The sequence below is a fragment of the Eumetopias jubatus genome, unplaced genomic scaffold (genome assembly GCF_037043125.1).
Source record: "Eumetopias jubatus isolate StellerSeaLion01/CBP00866 unplaced genomic scaffold, mEumJub1_p1.0 scaffold_4, whole genome shotgun sequence".
In the NCBI taxonomy this organism is placed as follows: Eukaryota; Metazoa; Chordata; class Mammalia; order Carnivora; family Otariidae; genus Eumetopias; species Eumetopias jubatus.
In genome coordinates this window covers 111,345,067-111,363,137 of record NW_028274810.1, presented here as the reverse complement: position 1 = coordinate 111,363,137, position 18,071 = coordinate 111,345,067, and the positions used below count along the sequence as shown (strand labels likewise).

Below are 18,071 nucleotides of genomic sequence, written 5' to 3'. Positions count from 1 at the left end.
GACTTAGTAACTCCAAAACTAGAAAACCGGTCTAGTCAAAAAATCAAGCAAAAATCTGTTCAAAAAGATGTTCACTGGAAACAGCCAGATATGGTACCAAATTATGACACTCGGACTGGGAAAACGTCACGCGTGGTTTCTGGGGGTGTTAATGCTGTGAGCGCAGGACCTCGGCTCGGTCAGATGCCTGGGGCACTACAGGTGTGGCCCCCAGCTGCCCCGTTGGGGGAGCCGCCAGGAGGCAGCTAACGCCCTCCCAGCAAGGCCTCTTGGCACAAATGCCTCCCAGGTCCTAGGATGATTTTTTTTTAAAGCCATGCGTCCTCTCCAGGATAATATTATTAAACCTGTGTTATCTACCAACATACTGGCGTGCCCATAATGTGTGTAGGACAGCGGACCCAAACGTTGTTAAAAAACAGAAAAGTTAAACACCTCTAAGGAATCCAGTGCAGATGCAAGGCCCTCCGGCTGGGCTCTGGAAGGAGTCTGGACCCTCCTGGGCCCACTGCAGGGCGTGGTTGCCGCCGCGTGACTATTTGGGCCTCAGGGAAGTTCTTTTGAGGGACAGAATATGTTAACACACATTTTATTTCATTTTGTTTCACAGGCCTGGTTTCTTAGGCCTGTCCCAGCCCTGGAGGCGGGAGGGACTGGGTGTCTGACTGCTCAGCTGCCCACATCTGGTGGAAGTACCTGGCTGTGCCCAGGTAACCAGGAGCTGGGATGTTCCAACCTAGAAAAGTATCTGGGCGCCGAGGGAAGCCCCCAGAGGTGCACACACTGATTCTCTGCAGAAATGCCCCCCTTTCCTTCCACTCAGGCTGGATGCATGGAGTAAAATGTGGTCCACTCATTGGCCTCTCATGGGACTCCTGCTGGCCTTCACCTGAAGGAGCAGGGAGACCGGTGGGGGAGGGGGTCCCCCATGCAGTACAGGGGTTCTCACAAACTGATGGGAAGCAAGGGAAGGCCAGCCGAAAGGCCCATGGCCCCTGGGACAATTCCCATGTGTTTCTCGCATGCAAAAGGGGGAGAGGATACTTCGATTACCTGGAGAAGAGACTTGATACTAATTTACAATGATATCTGAGGTAAAATATAGCTGATTGCCAGCAACTGACCTAAAGTAGATTAGATAATGAAACCATTTCCAGAAAATAATAAAGTCTCTCACTTCAACAGCAATACACTTAGTCTGTTCCTCAACAAGATACTTTTGGCTGCTCTTAGGAAGGCACAGAGCAGGGTCAAAGCTGCTGGTAGACCAGGAAGCAAACACTCAGGTACATCGTCGGTGCTAATCACAGTGAACGCTCCTGGGTTGAGGACCAAGTTCAGGTCTTTACCAAATACACACTGTTCCGTGCCAACCCCGTGGTCGGAGTTCATCCAGAGAGGAGTAGGAGCACGGAGGCAGCACCCCTTGTCCCCATGCCAACCGCTCAAGATCCAGACATGCAGACAGAAGGCACACCGTAGGCACAAGGCCACGGGCCGCCACAGGCAATGTCAGACTCTGCAGCAGCTGGGACGTGAGGGTGTCTCGACACCCATCACCACGTGTGTTTGAGGGCGCTGACCCTTTCACAAGTGTGTGCTGATGGGATGCGCTTGAAGAGCCGTGCTCAGGCAAGATGCAGACTTGCCATGGTCAGCCGGCCGACTCGGCCACCTGCAGGGAAAGGCGCGTTCGCCCAGAGGTGACGGGCGCGTACTCACCCCACTGAAGAGGAGCCAGCTGCAGGTGCTCCAGGACCAGCTGGTTTAGGAGTCCTTCCACGCTTGCCTCGCCCGTGCGCTTCAGAGAGGGGTGAGTGCCAGTCAAGGAAAACTCGGCTCCTGCTGAGCCCCGGGGACAGGAGGAAGAGTTCTGGAAGCTTCTACGGACACCCAGACAGGAACCCTCCCCCAGCAGATCTATGTCCCCCTCTTCTCAAATGATATCCAACCAACTGCTGAGACATGACCTGAGTGTGGAAAATAGGCATATTAACATGCCAAGTATCTCTCCTCCCTGAACCCAAATCAGGTAAATCAAGCTACTGTCGCATAAAGAAGGGAAATTCATTGGGATAATTTTAATCCAACAGCAATTCCTAGAGGGGTGTGGGGGGGGGAATACAGGAAATGGAAGGTTGTGTTTCCTTAATAAAACAAACTATGGCTCATTGTTCAATGTAACCAAACGCGTTTCTGGACACGGGTCGGCTTCGTGCTGGTTTCATGTCTGTCGTGTTATATACATCTTGATGTAATTACACATACTATTATGGATGGGCTCACTCAGGCGAGTTCATAATGGAGGAAGTCACAGTCTCTCAACAAGTATCAGCGGATGAAGAAATTAGGTTCAGAAATGCAGAAAACAGATGTCTCCTGGGCACTAATATTAAACAGCCAACGTGGCTCTCAGAAACAGATCTGCAAGCCTCTTCCCCTTTCCCTACATAAATTAAAGCCTCAGAATTTAAGTTGTAATCAAAAGGGAAGAATTTAGTTCCTGACATTCTTCCCTGATTAGGGAAGTGAGGAGAAAAACCCGCTTCCTTTTGCCTTTAGCAAGTTAATTGCATTCAACAAGCACACAGTATGTCTGAACCAGACAGGGATGGAGACACGAGAAGGACACTGAAATGATCAGACATGAACTTGACCTTGAGAGGCTTACATCCTGGTGAGGATGACAGCACGGGAACGGAGGACTGCACTCACCAAGCCTGAGGGCAGCTGTGTGGGGACAAAGCCGTGGCTGGGGGCGCAGAGGTCCCAGGGCTCCAGGGGAAGGGAGACTAGAGCTCCCAGTGTCTCCTGCCAAAGGGCCTGGCACAGGGGGGCCACGGGATCACCTGGATGGGAGCACCTAGGTGGAGGGGCACCGTGGAGTATAGACACAGCCATCGAGCATCCAGGCAAGCTAGAGAGGGCAAGGCTGGCCGCACAGCAACAGGCCTCCGCCCAGCACAGCAACCTGTTAGACTCCCTGCTTCCCTCTCCACCCCTAAGTCCTTCTTGGCTATTTTGGACTTCTTTCAATCCTTCCAAAATACCGTGTGCTCTCTCTGAACTACCTCCCACATCCGTGCTCTCTGCCTGGAAATGTTTTCCCTCCCCTGTTCCCTCCTATCTTGGTTCATCCTTTGAGTCTCCAGCCTACCCTGAGCTCCGTCCCTGCTCCGAAGGCACTCAGGTGTCCCCATGGCAATCCACACCAGCTGTGCCGGTCCTCCAGCGCTCAGCCTGGCCGCCCACCTCACAGCTGCATGAGGGCCCAGCCCTGGCCTGGGGCCTGCACCAGTGCCTGGTTCACAGACTTGCTGTCTGATGAATAAACAAATTCAGGATGGGTAAACATCCTAGACAAGCAGTATAGGGGTCACGCTTCTGTCACCTCCGGAGCCCATGGCCCTCAACATTCGGCCCAGAGGCTGAGACCTGAAAACTTCCCTACCCCGAGCCCAGTGCCTGACTCTTGCTGGTACTGTCTGCAGACGCTGGGGGCTTTCTCCACCCCAAGCTCCAGTGCTCCACACCAACCTCATGTCAGCTGGGCAGGCGTGAAAGCAGGCTCATTCCGGCCAAGCTGAACTCTCCAATAGATTGGGGACCACACAGCGGCACTGAAGCCCTGAGCAAACAGCACCTGCCCCCTGCCGCTAGAACTGTGGGTTCCAAATGCTCTGCACTGAGTGCTGAGTCTTGGCACCACTGCTGATGAGCACCAGTCTACCTACATTCTCTCAATTTGTTTCACCATCTGGAAATGGGCTCAAGAGCAACACGAACTTCACAGGACTGTCCTGAGAACAAATGGAACAGCAGTCCTGGCCACAGTGAGCACAGCATAAATGTCCCCTATTGTGAATGTTCGCCCCTCTCTCCTACCATTGTCCCCCCCTCGCCTCAGGGATTCAGCCACCACTGCTGGGGCCTCAGGCTCCTCTGGGGATCTTACCCCACCACAAGCAATTCACCAAAGTGCTTCCAGAGATAATTCGCTCCCTGAGAAAAATTCCCCAAATGCCATCTTCACCATCCCATCATGCAGAGTCTAGGTGTGAGGAACTGAGAGTAGGATTGCTAGAGATTTTGCACGGCACGTGGAACGATCACGTGTGGTCCTGGGACAACCTGGGCATTAGGACTCATTCATTTACCTCATTCACTCACTGGGTCAACAAGGAGCTGCTGGAGTGGACATTTAGGGTAAGGCCCTGGGGTGGCTGGGGATGCACAGCTAAGACTGACTCAAGACTCAAGGAGCTCACAGGCTTGTGGGAAGACAGAGCTGCAAACAGACAATGCCGGCTTCCAGCAATCCCCCTTCTGGGGGGGCAGGACACCCAAAACAAGTGAGAGCAGGGACTCAAACAGATACTCGCACGCCCTGTGTGTGGCATGAATCACAGGAGCCAAAAAGTGGAAGGAACCCAAGTGTCCATGGACAGACGGATGGATAAGCAACTTGTGGTCTGGACACACAATGGAGTACTGCTCCGCATTGAGAGGAAGGAAATGCTGGCCCACGCTGCAACACGGATGACCCTGAAGATCTCACACTGAAATTCGGTCACGGGACGCCAGCGACCATGTGCACCCACTTCTCCAAGGACCCCGGCGTCCTCACGTTCACGGTCACAGAAAGGAACGTGGCAAAGGTGGCAGCACAGGCGGCTTGTTCCCATCCACTCGAAGGGGAAACCAAGGCCACAGGGCGCACGAGCTGCCGTGCCCACACCCAACCCCAAGGCCCCGCTGGCCCTGCCCCCTGAAAGGGGCCATGGGGCAGCTTTCCCGCCCAACACCGCAGATGCCCCATCACCCGGGTGCGTCACCACAGCTCGGTGAGGGGTGCCCACTTCTCGGCACAGGGGGTGGGGGCATGGGAGCCAGCAGGGGAGGGTCCTGCCAATTTCCACCTCCCCAATGGCAGCCGAGGCCCCTCGGGGAGACAGCGCCCCTCAGCTCCATCACCTTGGACAAACCAAATCCAATATTCGTCATGGGGAGCCTGCATGGTAGAAACCGGCATCTGGGATGTGCTGGACCTCAGGGGTGACCTGCACGGCCCCTGCCCAGCCCAAGTCAGGATGGGGGCAGTGACTCCCTATAGGCACACCCCACGTCATGGATGGGACCAGTGCGCACCCAGACCTCGGGACTCTGCACTCGGCACTCCCACCCCCACTGCTTGGAGCCCACGGGGCAGACATAGTCAGTGACAGGCTGACACAGGGAAGGAGGGGGCATGCAAAGGCAGGCCCAGGCCTCACACGGAGACCAATTCTGGTCAAGTCAAGCTCCAGAATGGAGAACCCTCTCTGCCCACATCTTCTTGCCCGCTCTTGCCCACTAGCCCCCTGTAGCTTCCTCCTCTGAGCTGTGCTCAGGCTCTACCTGATCAGACTCACAGGTTGAGCTGGGTGCCTGGCTGGATGGCGGAGGAGGCCCGAAGCCACCCCGGCCTGTTTGCTCTACTTTAAGACAATGCGGAGAGCTTGTCTCCGTTATGGACTCTGAGCTCCTAAAAAGCTTATTCTCCCCAGAACCAGGCATTTAGGTCCACAGTGGGGTTCAGAAATACCTGTGGTTGTCTGTGACTGGCTGCCTGGCTCCCCAGGAGGAAGAGGGGCTCAGCCTACTGGTTGGGCCACCTGCTTTCACAGCAGCTGAAGATAATGGGCTTTCTCAACTCCAGCACCCAGGTAACATTACCTGTGCAAACAGCCACACTCCTGAGTAAATGGCAACCCACTCTCAGTTCCCAGAAATTTAATTTTCTCAAGAGGAACTGCTCAATATTAAGAATTTATTGGCTGGGAAGGTCTCTGTCTTTATGAATACGACACTGTACGGTGTTTAATTTTCATGGATAATGACTGAATGATTGTTTTTCTTTCTTTCAACCCACAGATCTGAATGTTCTAATTTTAACATGCAACACACGGTATTAAATTACTTCCCAAGGTGAGGAGCATGACAGGAAGAGAATCTCACTGGGGAAGAGTGCAGAGCTTTCCTGGAGGGAGAGGGGACCGCGGAGTCCAGCACACACACAGGGCAAAGACCGCCCCCCCCCAGGAGGGGCAGGCACCTCACTGCATCGGAACTTCCTTCCTCTTCCACCTGGCTGACTCCTACTCCGTCTTTCGGACGAAGCACAAGTGCCCCTATGTAGAGTGCCCCCCACGTACATACAGTCACATAGTATTTTTTTTAAGATTTTATTTATTTATTTGACAGAGGGAGACATAGTGAGAGAAGGAACACAAGCAGGAGTGGGAGAGGGAGAAGCAGGCTTCCCGCGGAGCAGGGAGCCCGATGCGGGGCTCGATCCCAGGACCCTGGGATCACAACCTGAGCTGAAGGCAGATGCTTTTTTTTTTTTTTTAAAGATTTTATTTATTTATTTGAGAGAGAGAGAATGAGGGATAGAGAGCACAAGAGGGAAGAGGGTCAGAGGGAGAAGCAGACTCCCTGCCGAGCAGGGAGCCCGATGCAGGACTCGATCCCGGGACTCCAGGATCATGACCTGAGCCGAAGGCAGTCGCTTAACCAACTGAGCCACCCAGGCTCCCTGAAGGCAGATGCTTAACGACTGAGCCACCCGGGCGCCCCACATAGTATCTTGACAAAGCTCTTCACGGCTATACTCCAAGGATTATAGCGATCAATGCCTCAATATCTGTCTCCCTGGCTGCATCATGAGCACCTTTTTTCATCTTTCAAGTGCCAGCGTCTTGCACAATGCCTGGGCCCCAGTGGTAGCTCGATAAATGTTGAAGTCACTTCATGAATGAAAGCATGCATGCATATTTGAATGACTGCAGGTATGCAGAAATGGGTGGTTTTCATCAGAGACCGACCTTCACTGGTACGGGATCGCCCCCAACGCTCACCGCTAGAGAGGGGAGAGTAGGACCCTCGGAGGGGATTACTCTGGCATCACCACGGGATAGCTGCTGGAACCCTCAGCACGGAACCAGGCACATGAGGCTATTACTATTCAATACGTGAGGACACAGAGTCTCGGAAAGGTTGGGAACTTGCCTGCTGTGACAGATGGCCATGAGGCCTGGCCCATTACCCAGCAGCACAGGGTACTACCAGGGAGTGTGGCTGGGTTTCTTGGCTAACACAAGCCCGCCTCCCTGCCCAGGAGGCACGGGCTGGATGCAAGCACACTCCCAGGCAACACTGGCCCAGTTCTGTGTGGACTCCTCTGTGGCCACCACTCAGCACTGCAAGCCTGACCACAGCCACCACATGGCTGGTCTACTTCCATCCTTGTTGCTCAATCGGCCATAGCAGCACAACCTGCCACCATGGGGAAACACAGGAAGCAGCCTTTCCAGGAGGACTTAGAAGTTTTAGGCAATGGCCTCTTACTTGGGGTGGGTCTCTAAGAGGGGATGGCTTCTGTCAGTCCTACACTGGGACTCCACTTTTCCAGTCCCTGAACCAACAAGACCCATGGTGGAGCAGGGTGAGGAGGGGTCATCTTCCTCCCGAGGGGAGTGACCAGGAATGGCCAATGCCAGCCCCCAGTGAGAGCACAGACCACCGTGCAGATTACTTGGTGATCCTGAGGAGTGGTGTCCTTCCTGGGAGTCATCACTTGTGCTGAATCGGTCCCGAGCCCCCATCCCACCACCCACTCGGGTCAGCATCCCCCTGCCACCATGGCCCCAGCGCCATCCAGAGGCAACCCCCCTGTTGGGAAAACGCATCCCCTGCAGAGTCCGATGAAGGACTAGAGCCCAGGGACTGGCCAGGCGGTGGAGAAAAGCAGTTAAGTTTCTCTCCTCTCCGTTTGTGGCCACCATGTGAAGACCTACTTTCTCTTTCAAAAAGAAGACATCAAGCCCCCTCCTTGGCTCATGACCGGGTCCCTGCAAAGCACTCTGTGATTCACTATAATCAAAGAGATGGAGGGGAAGTGAGATTGCATGCGCAGTGCCAGCAAAAGGAGTCAGCTGCACTTCTTTTGGTTTTGGGTTTCATCTAGGATCGAATGGGCCACATGACTCATAGGCACAGAGAAATTCACTCACAGAGTGGTGGTGACCAATTCCCAGTACAGGAAACGCTCCCAGACAAATTCCAAGTCTCAGACTCAAAGACATACAACTGGGTCCTGGAGAGGGGGACACGGAAGGGTACAAATGCCAGGAACACTCCTGTTGGGGCGTGCTCTGTGGCAAGTGCTTTCCACGCTCCCTTCAACCGGCGGGAGGCTACAGTTGCACCCTGCAGACGGAGGACCCGAAGCCGGGAGGGCGGAGCAGGGATTCCCTGGGAGCTCCTTCTAACCCTGGTGTGCTAGTGCCATAGCATGGCAGCTCCAGAAAGGGAAGAGGGCGTGCTCAACAATGCTGCTACCAGATCAGCAAAAGTCAAAAAGTTTGAAACGCCCCCATAATGGCAAAGCTATGGGAATACAGGCACAAGACTCACACTGCTCTATCGGAAAGGGAGAAAGTTCGCTATGAATACAGTTTTCCAAGGCAAACAGTTCAATGAAAAAATAACAAGATGTGAAACAGCATATACTTTTGTGTAAAAACAAAAAAAGTCTATGTGTTACTTAAGAGTTTCAGGAGAAATTCTGAAGTACGTGTAAGGAATGAAGAAAAATGGGCATTTGGGGAGAATGGGCAAGAGGGGAACACCCTTTTAAAAAATTTGAACCATGTGCATATTTTACACATTTAAAATAAAAATTTTAGAAAAAATAAACAGTACAGCTCTGCTGGTAACATTATGAAACCAGGCTGGGAGCAGCTGCAGACCTGAAACCGTGCGGGGCATGATGGAGCTCCTAGGTCAGGGCTGATAAAAGTCAGCACGCTTCATCCCACTCAGAAGGGAGAGGAGCTCAGCAAGCAGGTGGCTGGCAGATTTGGGTTTAACATGCACATTTTCATGTTTCTTTTTTTCCTGATTCTTTCCAGGGGTGTAAAATTAAGACCTCAGAATATGGCATATTACTCCCTCTTCCAAAAAAAAAAAAAAAAAAAAAAATATATATATATATATATATATATATATATATATATATATGCCAGACTTTCGAGGCAGATCGCACCACGGTGCTTGCAAAACAGAAATAGTGCCTAATGAATGCATCCAGGATGAGGAGCTTGGAAATGATTAGTTAGAGGAGCAAGTTAGTGTGTGAGTAATTACAAAGTTGCCAAATGGCACTGGGGCTTTGGAAACTATTCCAATAGCATATTTCTGTATTAATTTGCTTTCGGATGTGAGCCATAAAATTATACAGCTGAGCTAATAAAGCTAATTACCTGCATGCACAACCCCTCCCTTTCAGCCCGATAAGCCACCACAAAACAGTCTGGTGTCTGAGCCTGGACATACAAACGCAAAGCCAGCTGACCAGTCAGTTATGCAGTTGCCTTTGTCGATCACTCTTACAGGCAAAACTGCAACGTCCCATAAGAAAGGCAAAGGTGGCAACAGCTACTGTTTCTTAAATACACAGATCACAGCATTTGGGGCAAGAGATCGATAAAGGATGACGGTGACTATAATCCCTGTCATCACTTCTATTAGAACATTTCCAAAGTGCTTCCCATGAGAGAGGCTCTTTGGTAAAGGTATAATATGTATCTTTTCAATTTAATATTATCTTTAAATTAAGACTTTAGAACCTGACGGGTATAAGGTAGGGACTGCTATTTCTGTTCAAAGATTTTTTTTTTTTTAACTTGGGTGCATGGTGAGAGTAAGAAAGCTGACACAGCTATGGAGCGGCAGGATCAAGCAGTCTGACCCTAGAGCCCATGTTCTGGACCTCACTTTCTGACAGTTTACTGTAAACATTGTGTCAATTCTTCACAGTAAACCTGGGTGTGGTGTGGACCCATGACCTCCACTTGACAGACAAGGATCTTTCTGTGCACAGGGCACGTCTCAAGCCAGGGCCCCTAGGCTGCCAGTGGTGGTGGAGTCAGCCCTGGCATCCAGCGTGGAGCTGGACGAGCCAGCTCCCTCCAGCCAGATCTGTCGGGAACTCTCCGCGGTGCTGAAAAAGCTCCCTCCCTTTAAACCCCTTTGTAGTCACCCGGGACACAGCAGTCACATCTCCAAGTAGTCAGTAGTCATTGTCCCGAGATTCTGCTCCTGTCCCTTACAAGGGCAGGGATGGTAACTCTGCAGCAGGACTGTGGAACCCCTGTTGGTGTGGACCCAGGCTTTGTGGGTCTCCTAGGCCACATCCACAGATAATAATGAACAACGCATGTGCCTGAACCAAAAGAGAACACAAACTCCCAGCTCAGGTTAGCACAACTCTCATTCTGCCTCTGGGGCCTCCCACAGGTAGCATCTAACTCCCCAGCAAGGAATGGCAAATTCCATTTATGGTGCCCTCGTGCTCGCCACTTCTGCCTTAAAGACATAGCTGAGTTACCTGGAGTCATTGCCCTTTGCTCACTCCTCCTAGGGGGTCACAAATCCTTGGAGGTGGTGAGCCATGAGGCCCAGGGTCCAGGACTGGACCTAGCTCAGTGTTAACTTCTTCTGCCCTCCCCTCCCCAAACCAGCAAGGTCAATGAGCAGGCAGCCACGCCTTCCCAACTGCTTAGCTGAATTCAGAGGACTGCTTGTGGTCATGAGCCGCAGGAGAGTAAGTGATGTCCCTGGTCACCAGCACTGTGCCTGGCACACAGCAGGTGCTCAATAAATGCCTGCTGCTTTTTCCTGAGCCTGTATTATGTGTAAGTTACCTACAGATCATCTCATACAGCCCTTACAACAATGTCAGGCCAATGAAACCTCTTCAGGGATGGTAAGAAACTTTCCCAAAGTCACACGGCCAAGAAGGGGGAGTGTGAGGTTCACATTCAGTTCCTCGACTCCAAGTGCACTGCTCATTCCCTGCCAGACCTTCTCCATACATGCCACACATTTCCAGGGAGATGTATCTTAACTCCACAGTGTAGCAGAGAGACTGGGTCAGGATCCCATCTTTAAGATGTCTTTAAAGGAACAGAAGGCACCTCACTGAGGGCAAAAGTCTCTTGGACCCTAAATGGCTCATTCTTCCTCCTGTGAGGTGATCCATGAAGTTCTGAAGTAGGACCTGAGGGTAGTGGGGACACAGATGTGTTCAGCAACATTGGCTCAAGCCCATACAGGGCATTGGTGTGTCCTACAGATAAGATAATGGTACATAGTTCCAGCATCGCATGGCATGTGTAAGCAAGGTCCCCTCCCGGAAAGTTGGGGACGGGGAGAGATGATGTTTCCTGCATGGCAAGCACAGCCCCAATCTGGCCAACAGTGAGCACCAACACAATACCTGGCAGGCTGTCCCTCAGCTTTGGGCTCCCTCCTAATTCCCGCAGTAATATTGGTTACCCTGGGCTCCAAACATCTGTTGTCATAACTGATCCCCCAACTAAGCCAGGGTGAGCACCTTGGGGGCAAAGACCAGGTTTCCTACCTCCAAGTCTCTAATTCAGATCTACAGAGCTGGGAGGCAGTAAAAGTCAACTGAATAAGTGAGTTTTTCCAGGAATAATGCAGAAGGAATTGTACTGGTAGCTTTAAGTTATAAATTGTACAGGGCCACAGTTTATCACCAAGTCACTACCCACACAAGCTTGAGTAAGTGAATATTTATTGAGCACCTACTACAGGAGGCCCATGCTTATAGAAGATACACAACCGAACATAACAGGTAATCCCCATGCTCAGAGAGACCTCGTGCTATATTCCTTTTCCACATATACGGCTCTGGTTTTCCACTGTAACCCTTTAGAGCAGAAGTGGGTGTCAGGTACCTGGAGCCCAACGGGAACCCCAATCCTGGCAGTGATCCTCTATTTCAACTCAACACCCTGTAAAGGCCTTACCAAGAGACAGAAAGAGACAGCAGAGACAGACCTGCACTGCCCTGTACATCTTTGCAGACTCTTGTGCCAAATTCCCAAAAGGCAGCATAATCCCGCAACACAGACACAAATCCGTCATGGCAACAGCAGGCCCACAGAGAGTGGGGTGGGGAGGAGGGCACTTCATTGCTCCACCAGAGCCGTCTTCTAAAAGGAGTCTGAGGACACCACTCCCTTGCTCAGAATCTGGGAGTGGCCACCTGCAGCTCTTGGGATAAAAATCCAACTCCCTAGAACCTCATACAAGTTCCCCATGATTTTCTCTCCTTGTTGACCTCTCCCTTTGCACACCTTGCACCCAAGAATGTGTACCAGCTGTGCTGAGCTACAAGTACTTCTTACAACAGATGGTGCAGTCTCCTGCCTCGGTACCCTTACTCTTGTGCTCCCCTGCCTGGAACCGTCTTCAGCCATTCTAATGACCGAAGCTTCAATCTCACCTCACCTGGGATGTCCTCTCTGATCCAGCCCCAGCCCAGAAGCAACCCTTTCCTTCTCCCCTGGCTGTGATGGCTGCACCCTGTAGTGTGTCTGTCCTGTACCTGCCATATGCATCTGTCCCCGCATGCCCCCCCATTCCAGGGATTCGCATCAAGTATCTGTCAACACCCACTATGTGTACTGTGTTAGCTGCTAGGGACGAAAGGCCAACTAAGATGAGAGCATTCCTACTTTTAAGGAGCCCAGTCTTTTGTGCAAGGATTATATATTATTATTGGTCATTCATCATTATTAATTAAACTTAGTATTTTTGTACAGCCTTTTTATTTATAGCATTCTCATGTATATTCAGTTAATATTCTACGTGTCCTGGGGACCATGAATGCTTGCTTCCAAATCTTTGAAAAACAGCTAGATGCAAGGAAAATGCAGAAAGCTAATAACATACCTTCCTGCTCATCTTCTGCTAGACCATTAGCAGTGAAATATTTGGTAATGTACTGCAATTTGAAAACACTGAGCAGTTTTTGAGACCTTGTCTTTATTCACGGAACTGAAGCTTACCATGAACTGGTCTTGTATTTTAGAAAAAAAAAAAAAGATTGCTCAACCAACTCTTCCCTGGATGATCCTGTAGCCCAGGGGCCAGCCAGACTCTCCTCTGAGCCCACGGGCCTGAGTTCTACCAGCCTCGTCCCTCGATCTGAACTCCCAGTTGTTGCCCACAGCCTATTGAGCAAAAGCTGGAAGCCCATTGCCCGAGAGTGCTGACAGTCGCTTCCAAGCTGGCTTCCAGGTGCGTGTCCTGGAGGGGGCAGGCCTGTACCTTGGGTGTCCCCCCAGGAAGATGGATTGTCTGAACCCCACGTGCCAGATCTGGAGAAACTACAGGTGCAGGGACTTAGCCCAGCCCCACTTCAGCTCAAATAAATTAGCAGATTGTCATAAATAGAAATTACACTAATGGAAAGACTGCTTTAAGTGATTAATGAGCCTCTTTCCCATGACTGTGTTTTCCAATCTGCACTGTGAACTTTAAGAATGCTGATGTGGGTTGTTCTCATCCCAGCAGGGGTGGCCTGCATCTCGGCTCAGCTCCCTGGGGTCAGCGACCCAACTGGACAGAAAATGCCACATGGCCCAGTGAGCTGCCAAGGGACAGTCTGCAATGGTTCATCTCTGCCCGTCCTGTTGGGCAGAAGGTGGAGCAGGTGAAGTGGGGAGAACCCCACAGGGGGGCCAGCACCAATCAGCAGGGTGCCCGAGGAATACCGCAACCTCATTCGGCCTTTGGAAAATGGGGGTAGTACAAAGGTCTTGGCAGAGACCAGATGCTCTTCTGCTGTCCCCAGCACAGAGCCAAGAGCACACACTCTGAAGCCAGATGCCTGGGTGCAAATCCGAGCTCCGCCCCTCACTGGCTGGAGACCTGGGACAAGTGAGAGAATCTCCTTGAGTCTCAGTTTCCCCATCTGTGGAATGTGCCTAAAACTACTTCCTAGGGGTCTTTGTGAAAATTAAGTGAGCCCATCCATATAAATCACTCAGAACAGTACCTGGCACTTAGTAGGTGCCAGATAGGTGTGAGAGGTCATTTCGTGACTCTGTTATATAGAGATGCACATGCACAGTAATTATCACACCTAAAGGACACGGAAGGTGTACCAGCAGGACACGCGCCCAATCACCACACTGTGCATATCGGTCTGTGTGATGTTCATACGCACACTATACCACATGTGCGCATGCACACACACCCCCCACAGCGCACGCACACCACACTCACATGTGCCCACACATAGAGACACCACACACTCTCACACACAGATCTGAAACAGTGCTCTGCGTGCTCAGGAAGCCCTTTACCACTCTCCTGAGCCAAATCTGAAATCTATGCTGTGTGCCAAACCGACTCCTTTCAAAGGAATTTTAAGGTGTGCACGGCTACCATGTCTGGATTTGGGGGAGACAGCCATCAAGTCTGGGTCCACAGGCCAAAGAGCCGGGGCAATGGTACAGCCTCAGAGGTTGGGCACAGTGCTTCTCTAGGCTGGCAACGCTGCTCCACCATGGGATGAAAGGCCTCGGAACCAAGTGATCAGCAACAGCTTGAGAAGCTGAACTCCCTCAAGGCAAACACAAAATACAACCCTGCATTTCACTTAAGATGATCAAGAAATCAGCCATACTGACAACAGGAGCTGTTTGTATTAAAGTCATTTAGATTAAACACTTTCTCCTGACATGACTACTAGAAAAACATAGTGCACCGTGTTTTGAAGGGATCTTGTTTTAAGAAAAAAAATTTTTTTCAGGGGATGGGAAGACATGGCTCCATTAAGAACATCTTGGAGAATAAACCACCAGCCAGTTAGGAAGGGTCAAGGGTGACCTGAGGCAGTCCACCGTCCACAGCTTAATCTCTGCCCCTGCCTTAAAAGGGAGAAGAGGGTCAGCTGAAGGCACAATCTCCATACTGTAAAGAACACAGTCTGGAAAATTGAAAAGCCAGGTGGGGCCATGTCCCAGGCCAGCTGTCCTGGTCAGGACCAACTAAACTGAGGACAATGGGCCGATAGTCTTGTAGGCTTATGCTTGTGAGACTCTAGCAAAACCCAGCGACAAATGTCATAGCCTGTGGAGCTTCCTGGGTTCACAGAGGGCAACTGATGTTTGCAAGGCCAAACACAGACACTGCTCAGCAATGCACAGCCTGCTCTGGACGCACGGCCCTGCGCTCAGAACAGCTACCCTGCTCCGTGTCCTTCCATGTTCTAGTTACCTGCATGTAAGTGACCTCTGCGTGCTGCAAAGATATTCCATCTCCAGCCCTGGGCCATCAGTCCTTAGGCATCTAAAACCCAGCCTGCAGTTAGGCTCCTTGAGTCTCTACCTGGCCCTCAAAGCAGCCAGATGGTTCCAAAGGGTCTCCAGACAGAGCAGAGGAGACACGTGCTTATCAGACCACCTGGCGGAAACGCTGCCCAGATGGTCCGGATCACTGGCCTTTACAGGGATCAGCTGAACTGTGCGCACAGCTCTTGCCATGAAACCTACCCGGGGTTGGATTCTGATATGTCAGCGAGTATCTCACCAACCCCTGAAACGCTCTTTGGAGGGAGATTTGCAATAAAAACAAGGAAAATGAGAATGTGAGATGACACCGAGCTTGCTCCACACTTATCCTTCATCTGTTTCCAGCACAGATCGTCTGTGCATGGCTGCCCTCTGGAAAAGGAGCCAGGCTTCCAATAAGACGAACCTTGTTCATTAAAACTCCCTTCACATATTCACCACAACCCTCGGCATAGTGCAACTAAGCCAGCAACCTTTCAGTCTGCTCCATCGGTGAGATGGAAGCTATGCATTCACCAAATGGTTTTAATACCTACATGCTGGGGGATTACATGCAGCACTGGGGCCAGGAAAGGAGCACGCTCTATCAGGGCAGGGCCCACACCTGATTTTGCTCATCACGGAGGTCCCCGGTGCCTAGCACAAGCCCAGCATACAGCAGGTCATCAGTAAGTAGCTGCTAAAGGAACAGGACACAGCACGGACTCAAGAACAGCGCAGCCTAGCAAGGGGGTGAACTTGGGGAAAAAAATGAACTTTCCCATACTTGGTAAAGACTGTAACAAATGACAGCTAGGCACTGAGTGTTGCAGGAGTCCAAGGGAAGGGTCAGCTCCGGCCGGGCGAGGTGAAAGAGGTAGAGGTCAGTGACAAAGTGGGCACCCTGGGAGACAGGACATGCATCAAGGATGAGGAAGACTCAGTCAGATCCTGGTGGACACTCCTCTCTGAATTACAAGTGGAAAGTGGATACAGACATGGCCAATCTCCAGCCACCCCAGAACCAGCTACTTTGAGGGGCTCTCAGAACTACAATCCTGGACCATTGGCGACAGGTTCAATCAGAGGTGGAGGTGGGGACACGGCTGAGGCCTGGCCCCCAGACCTCTGTGCAGGATAAGCCTCCTCCGAGCCAGGTCCTGGAAGCAGCTCCGCTTCTGCTGGCAGGAAAGGGGGCTCCCCTTGCAAACACCTTCCAGGGTTAGGCGCTAGGGTTACATGTGGACCATGGGGCCTCACTTCAAGTAGTCAGTAGGAAAAGAACATGAGTTTGGGGATCCTGGCTATGTTAGCTCAGGTAAGTTTTTTAACTCCCAAAATGTACTTGTTTTTCAAACCAGAGTACTATCAGTTTTGCCAGTTTGGGGTCAGAAAAATGCGAAGATCCTGGTTGACACCTGGCAGGTGATCAAAAGGGCAAATAGGATTGTGAGAACTAACCCAAACAGCAAACTGGAGTAGCTATTCTCACCCTGGCTGAACAGAGGGGGACACGGGGCCCTCAGGCCACAGCCTCCCCACGGGAACACCGGAAGCAGCAGAGCTGGGCCTTCAGACCCCGGGCTCTGGCCCCAACCGTGCAGCATCCTAAAGCCAAACACAGGTATTTTCTGGATTACACGTGGACAGCCAGTATCTGCTAACAACAAAGTCGGCTATGTCAAGGTTTCCCAAGTTCAGTAAAGACCTTCCAGTGGCGGTAGCTAGCAGGGAAGAAGGTGGAAGGGGGACTGTGCTGGGCAGCGGGAGGCAAGGCTGTGTTCATGCAGACAGCATCAATGTCGGTCACACGAGCCCAGCTCTTGGGCCCGATGCCGCCTGTGCAGGCCACTCTCCCACCCCCAGAAATCCACACAGACGCTACACACCTGCCGGTCCCTCTTGCCGAGGGGGAAAAGTCCCTTTAAAAATGACCAGGCTCAGGTTGGCGATAAGGAAGAGGTAACGCAGGAGAAAGAGCTTCATACGGATCTTTGAGGATGGCAGGTAGGGGAAGGGGGAGGTGAGAGGCAGGGAGGAGAGAGGGAGGGTGGAAGGGAGGCCCCTGGATCGCACCACCTCTCTGGTCTGCGTGCTGTGTTAGCAGTCACAGGGGACGAACAGCTCTGCAATGTGCCAGCCCTCACTCAGGAAGGATCCTGCCTCAGCCCTTCCAGGTTGCGCTGTAAGTACCCATCTCTGAGTCTTCTCCCTTGGACTGGGGGCATCTCCAGGGCCCAGCACATGAGCACTCGTTATCCAGGTAAATAGTGGGGCTGCAGTTCCTGGCGTCCCCAGCTGCTCATCTGGTCACTGTAGACATGACGGAGACAGATGAGCCTGCATCTATCGCAGGATCCACAATTCCCACGGAAACATATCTATCCAGCCCTACATGCTACATATGGTCCATTTTTGTTCCTGTAGATGAGTGTCAAATCAGGCTCAAATCTTTGTATAAAGTCTAAATATTGAGAAAACATTACTAAAATGCATAATAAAATATTAGCCAACTCAATCTTTGGTCTTTCCATCTGCTTGGACCCAGGTTTACAAGAGCAAAAGTCTGCTATCCATCCCATGCCAGATGTCATTGCCAGATGAGAGAGAGATCCTTAATATTCTTTCTCTTTAATCGAATCCGCCTATAGGTACAGTCTCTCAAAAACTTCCAATCAGTACATTCAGGAGACAGATGTGCCTGGCACATGGTTAACAGTAAATATTTGTCACATGAATTATTAAGCCAATACAGAAAACAGGGATGCCAACCTCGTAAAGAAGGCAAAGCTAAAACAAGAGAAACTCAAAGATATTTTTGGCACATTTTTGGCCATTGTTTTCAGAGAACATAAGTATCTTGAGGGTCAGCATCAT

The 18,071-nt window shown here is 51.3% G+C and overlaps 1 protein-coding gene across 4 annotated transcripts in view; it reads right to left on the bottom strand.

The window, feature by feature from the left end:
• The window catches only part of TRAPPC9 (trafficking protein particle complex subunit 9), a 541,110-nt gene that overhangs the window by 108,480 nt on the left and 414,559 nt on the right, over positions 1-18,071 (bottom strand). For all 4 annotated transcript variants that reach the window (XM_088022741.1, XM_088022742.1, XM_088022743.1 and 1 more), the window contains one exon: positions 1,723-1,814. In XM_088022741.1, the coding sequence (XP_087878867.1) occupies positions 1,723-1,814 (92 nt within the window). The remainder of the gene's footprint in view (positions 1-1,722; positions 1,815-18,071) is intronic.